Source organism: Sinocyclocheilus rhinocerous, unplaced genomic scaffold, assembly GCF_001515625.1.
Source record: "Sinocyclocheilus rhinocerous isolate Xijiao unplaced genomic scaffold, SAMN03320098_v1.1 scaffold1758, whole genome shotgun sequence".
Lineage (NCBI taxonomy): Eukaryota > Metazoa > Chordata > Actinopteri > Cypriniformes > Cyprinidae > Sinocyclocheilus > Sinocyclocheilus rhinocerous.
Window position 1 is genome coordinate 378,784 of NW_015631050.1, and position 6,000 is coordinate 384,783.

A 6,000-nucleotide genomic window follows, 5' to 3' on the forward strand; every position below is an offset into this window, starting at 1 on the left:
TTCACTGAGGAAGAGGCTTGGATAAGCATTGAAAGATGACTGCAGTATTCAGAGAATAGCGCAGTGGATCTTATGAGCACGAACATGCACAAAAATATGCATGCCTCCACTCACACACACAGGTGAACACACATTTTTTTGGCTAACACATGGATTATTAAGCTGCACAGATGCCTGGAGAGGAAACTGTGAACGCGTCTGTCTCACCCAATTTAATAAGCAGCCATGCCACTTTATGGAAATAACGTAGCATGTCATTTCAAATAAGATTCGGTAACACAATCAATCATGCAAACCGTGCCAATGTCTCTAATCTTACTGGGGGAGCATGAAGTGATCATATTATTTCCAAATATGTTCTTATTATCTAACATTCACCTTGTAAATTTACAACCCGACTGGTCAAACCAAAAGGTCACGATTCACAAATAATCATTAACAGGCCACATTAATAAACCAGATGTGTTATTGTGTCACAAGTCATAATCAGACAAAGGGGTTGCCATGCTTAAAGCCATACCAGAAGTGTACAAATGCAACACACATGACCGGAAACACAATGCGAACAAGGCACTAGTGTTAAGGAAGCCACGGAGGGAATGAAGTTATAGGAGCACAGCAAGAACATTACAGAACTCTATCTGTAAGAGATCAGAGGGCTGTCAGCCACAGAGTTATACCTGAATGAAGGAGAGCATATCTCCAGAGAAGAGTTTGTGGTTGTACTGGGAGCAGGGCCTGGCTTTCCGCACACGCACTGCCCTACCAGGTTGCATTCTGGGAAATATATACACCGGCACTCCACTGTGACACTATGGCATCAGTGTACTCATGCAAACATGCTAACATAACAGTAATTCACACAGAACAGACAACAACACAACAGAAATGTACTATAGAGCATGCACACAGTTTTGAGTCAATACACACTCTATTTATCCCACAATGTTTTAGCCTCATTATGAAACTGATTGTGATTCGTTCGATCACTCGAGTCGTTTAAACTGATCATTAAATTTCTCAATGGAGCCGTCTTAATTTCTGCTGAACACGCAAAGACCGCCGGCCAGGAAACAAGAGCAGATGTTTGCTGGATTGTGGCCAATGTTTTCAGCACATGACTGTGTGAACAGCACATAGTCACAGAGAGACAGATGGGATGGGAGACATACCTGGAGGGATCGCTATCAATGGCCTCAGCTGCAAAAGAGACAGAGAGGGAGCATAAGGATAAAAAAAAATTACAGTTAAGTTGACAGTTACTCCATCACATAGTTTCCACCAAAATCCTATAGTTACTAAGGTCACTGTTGCTACTTTAGTGTTGCAACTTTTATTGTGATAAGACATCTTACACCATCGTACCCTATATTTTATTAGGGCACAGCGACAAACTTCTTTCACACATGCATTTTTTATTTTATTTTATTATTTACCTACTTTCTTTTTATTCTTAGTTGAAGAGCTGGTTAGTTGTGGTTAGTTACCTTTCTGTATGGCCTCTTTAAGTAGGTCATGCTTGACTTGGAGTTTCGAGGTCAGAGAGCTGCCACTTATATGCTCCCTCACTTTCTGAAAAAAAAATCCATTGAATACATGAATGCCTATGTTATTGTTAGTCATCAAGGTATTTACTTTTCTGCTCTAAGATTTGCATGGACATAATATGGCCAAAAGTATAACTACTGTTCAAAAGTTTGAGATTGGTACGATTTTTTTAATGTTTTTGAAAAAAATCTTCTATGCTCGCCAAGGCTGCATTTATTTGATCAGAAAATACAGTAAAAATAGTGAAATATTATTACAATTTAACATACCTGTTCTCTATTTAAATATATTTTAAATTATAATTTATTCCTGTGATGCAAATCTGAATTTTCAGCATCATTACTCCAGTCTTCAGTGTCACGTGATCCTTCAGAAATAATTGTAATATGCTGATTTGCTGCTCAGAAACCTTTCTTCTTATTATTAATGTTGAAAACAGTTATGCTGCTTGTTATTTCTGTGGAAACCATTATACATTTGACAAATAGAAAGTTCAAAAGAACAATTTATGTGAAATAGAAATCTTTCCTGTCTTTACTGTGACTTTTGATCTATATAATGCATCTTTAATGAATAGTAGGGGGTGTCCACATATTTTTGGTCATAAAGCACATCAATCTAGGACAAGAGGAGATGATCTTACTGTGAAGTAGAAGGTCTCTGTGTCCTGTTGATTGGCTCTGCGTTTGGCGAGGCTGGGTTTGGTTCCTGTGCCATCACCTGTGCTCTCCACTGATGGGGTGGCGGAGGCATCAGGGGTGGGGTTGCAGTCATCATCACAGACACTCTCCAGAAGATTTGAGAGTGTTGTCTTAAGTGTCTTACTGATCTGAAGGAATTTCACAAGTTTAAGATATACTAGTTGCAAAAAAGGGGTTGCAAAAAATCCACTTGAAAAAAGCAAAATAATAAGAGTCAGAGAAAAGCACGGTACTGCTATGAGCATCTCTGAAGGAGTGCACAAAAATAAAGAATGTGGCACAGATTTTACCTCCTCAGTTTCTAAGGTAACAGATGCCAGTCTGGACTGAAGCTGCTGGAATCTGGTCTCGAGCTCATACCTCACCTGACCTTCTGCGCTCACCTCACACACCTGTCACATACACCAGATATTTTTATTATACATATTGATGGCCCCTCATCAATTTGTATAATTTTCCTTCAGGAAAATTATAAGTACTGCAAGTAAATTACTTGGTATCCCTGTGATGGGTTTACAACAAATTTATCAGACTAGGTGTCTTGGTAAAGCTATGAAAATTATATCTGATGATAGGCACCCACTGTATAATGAGTTTGAGCTCTTGCCTTCGGGTAGAAGATTCAGGATACCGGTGTTTTTTAAAAATAGAGGGAAAAAATCTTTTATAACACAGGCAGTGAAGTTCTTAAATGAAAGATAGGAAAGAAAGATTTTTTTTTTTCTTTCTTTCTCTCCTCCCCATTTGAGAGTGTTGTCTTAAGTGTCTTACTGATCTGAAGGAATTTCACAAGTTTAAGATATACTAGTAGCAAAAAAGGGGTTGCAAAAAATCCACTTGAAAAAAGCAAAATAATAAGAGTCAGAGAAAAGCACGGTACTGCTATGAGCATCTCTGAAGGAGTGCACAAAAATAAAGAGTGTGGCACAGATTTTACCTCCTCAGTTTCCAAGGTAACAGATGCCAGTCTGGACTGAAGCTGCTGGAATCTGGTCTCGAGCTCATACCTCACCTGACCTTCTGCGCTCACCTCACACACCTGTCACATACACCAGATATTTTTATTATACATATTGATGGCCCCTCATGGTGGCCACTGTGTTAAGATCACATGACCAGCTGAATACTATTCATTTTACCTTGGTAACACCTTAATGAAAACCCCTTTAAGTTAGCAAAAAAATGATCATAGGTGACAACAATTGCTGGTCAGGATGAAGTACTAGACCAGTGAATAAACACAAATTTACTTGTGCCATTAAGTTAGGCTTATATACATTAATAGAATTTATATTGTATATAAACAATAGATGTGATAGATTTTTGTTTTAGAATATATTAATTTATAATACACCACTATTCAAAAGTTTGGAATCGTAAGATTTTATTACAGTAAAAACAGTAATATTATGAAAATATTATTGCAATTTAGAATAATTGTTTTCCATTTCAATATATTTTAAAATTTAATTTATATCTGTGATGTAATGTTGAATTTTCCATTCTTCAGTGTCACATGATCATGAGAAATCATTCTAATATGCTGATTTACTGCTGAAGGAAAATTTCTTATTATTATCAATATTGAAAACAGTTGTGCTGCTCAATATTTTTGTGGAAACTGTGAGACATTTTTTTCAGGATTTTTGATGAAAAGTTTGAAAGAACAGCATTAAAAAAAGGATTTACTGCCATTAAACTTTTAAATGGTAGTGTATATAAAAATATTACTTGTATTGCACTAAAACATTACAAAAGTTTTAGTTTGTAATATATATAATTATGATTATATAAATTATAACACTAAAATATTTCAAGGATTTCATTAATTCAAGAGCTACTGAAAGCCCTACTAAATGCAGATGGTCATTCTCATGCGTCACCTGGTCTCCTTCATGGGGCTGGTGCTGAAAGCGTAAGGGCAGACAGAATGCCATGTTGTGGGCCTGGAGCAGAGCATCTCTATCCTGGCCCTGGTTGAGTCCAGTCACCGCTGTGTCTAGCTGCTGAAGGCCATTTTTCATATTCTGGACAGTTCGGTTTCTGTTGGAGAGGTAACCGCGTATAACCCGAGACACAGACAGGTGATACCCCAGATCTGTGCACTGCATTCAACATCAACCAGATGGCGAGACAAAGACAAAAAGAGAAAAATACAGTCATTGTTTGAGCAAACATGACTGTTCTGATTCACACCTGCTGTGATGTTCTGGATTTGACATGCTCTACAATGTGCCTCAGGCAGTGGGAATAACAAACCATCAGACACTTTTGAGAGCTGAAGATATCAATGCCACAAAAAGATATACAGTACCAGTCAAAAAGTAGAACAATAGTGAAGTCATTGAAACTATGAAATGACACAAGTGTGGAAATGATCTAGTGACTTCATGAGGTGCATCCTGGGATTCTTTTAAACAGTACTAAAGGGGTTTATATGTATGCTAGACATGTGTCAGCTCTTTTCCTGCACGTTTATGCTCCTACTCACTCATTAAAAATAGTTTTGTGAACATAGGCACTATTTTTATTTGTCTTTAAATGTAATTTAAAATATTTAAGTATACATCTTTAGATCAAAAGTTGTTTAAGATCATGAGAAACATAAATCAGTACATTGCGTTCATATTTTCAATGGTAGTGTAGATGGTTTTCTCTAGAGCTCTCTCAATGGGCACATTCTGCAAACAGTAAATACATGAGATAAAATGCTCTGTGCTACATTTTGGTCAAGGGTCAATTCTAAATGAAAAGGGAACTAAAACCTAATGACATCAAATAAAGAGTGTCTAGACAGATGGTAATGGGACAGCAGTGTTTTAGACTCACATCAATCAGAGTGCAAATGTCCTGCAGATAGTACTTATTCATGGAGGCATTAGCTGCTGCCAAGTTGAGCAAGTAGTCGTTACGAGCTTTAGTGCACTTCAGCTGAGTTTCTTGTACTTTCCCTTGTCTCTGTGATGAAAACACATGTACAGTGGAAACTGGGGGGTTAGAGATAATGCGAGATACTGCTCTTCCTGTGCCATCTTCACAGAGCAAAGCTCCGGATGTCACCATCTTTCATTCTTACAAACCCCCATTTTTACCTTCTCCATCAGTCTCTCCATTTTTTTCACAGAACTGCGCCTCTGCCCTCCTGACTGGCTGAGCCCGAGATCAGCTGACCTGCCCGTCTGTTTCTCCTCCAGTCGTGTGGCCTCTTTGAGCTTACCTTCAGCAGCCAGACAGTCTATGTGGTACTGATGGTAAGTTTTCAAAGCCTGTCAGAAATTAAACACTTTTACAACATGCACAGCAAAAAGTAATTTTCTTAATTCATATTCATTCATTTTTCCAGTATTATCTAAACATCCTTAAAACACAGTAAACGTTATTTTTACTTCATGGGCAAATACTTTTTTTTTTTAAATATATTGTAAAAACAATATATTATAATGTTATAACATAATGAGACAGATAATTTTTGGATTATTGTTAGATTTGTGAATAAAACAGGATTAGCAAAAAGTATCTTAATTCATATTCATTCATTTTTCCAGTATTATCTAAACATCCTTAAAACACAGTAAACGTTATTTTTACTTCATGGGCAAATACTTTTTTTTTTTAAATATATTGTAAAAACAATATATTATAATGTATGTTCATAATGAGACAGATAATTTTTGGATTATTGTTAGATTTGTGAATAAAACAGGATTAAAAAACTAATTTTATATATATATATATATATATATATACATAT

General features: G+C 36.5%; 1 protein-coding gene across 7 annotated transcripts in view; it reads right to left on the reverse strand.

The window, feature by feature from the left end:
• LOC107741320 (SLIT-ROBO Rho GTPase-activating protein 3-like) overlaps positions 1-6,000 on the reverse strand; it is a 35,088-nt gene that overhangs the window by 12,934 nt on the left and 16,154 nt on the right. For 6 of the 7 annotated variants that reach the window (XM_016554020.1, XM_016554021.1, XM_016554015.1 and 3 more), the window contains 8 exons: positions 5,342-5,515; positions 5,079-5,207; positions 4,133-4,354; positions 3,187-3,288; positions 2,192-2,377; positions 1,488-1,572; positions 1,173-1,200; positions 681-777 (listed from right to left, as the gene is read on the reverse strand). In XM_016554020.1, coding sequence (XP_016409506.1) covers positions 681-777; positions 1,173-1,200; positions 1,488-1,572; positions 2,192-2,377; positions 3,187-3,288; positions 4,133-4,354; positions 5,079-5,207; positions 5,342-5,515 — 1,023 coding nt within the window. The remainder of the gene's footprint in view (positions 1-680; positions 778-1,172; positions 1,201-1,487; positions 1,573-2,191; positions 2,378-3,186; positions 3,289-4,132; positions 4,355-5,078; positions 5,208-5,341; positions 5,516-6,000) is intronic. The other variant, XM_016554022.1, reaches the window with a different exon arrangement.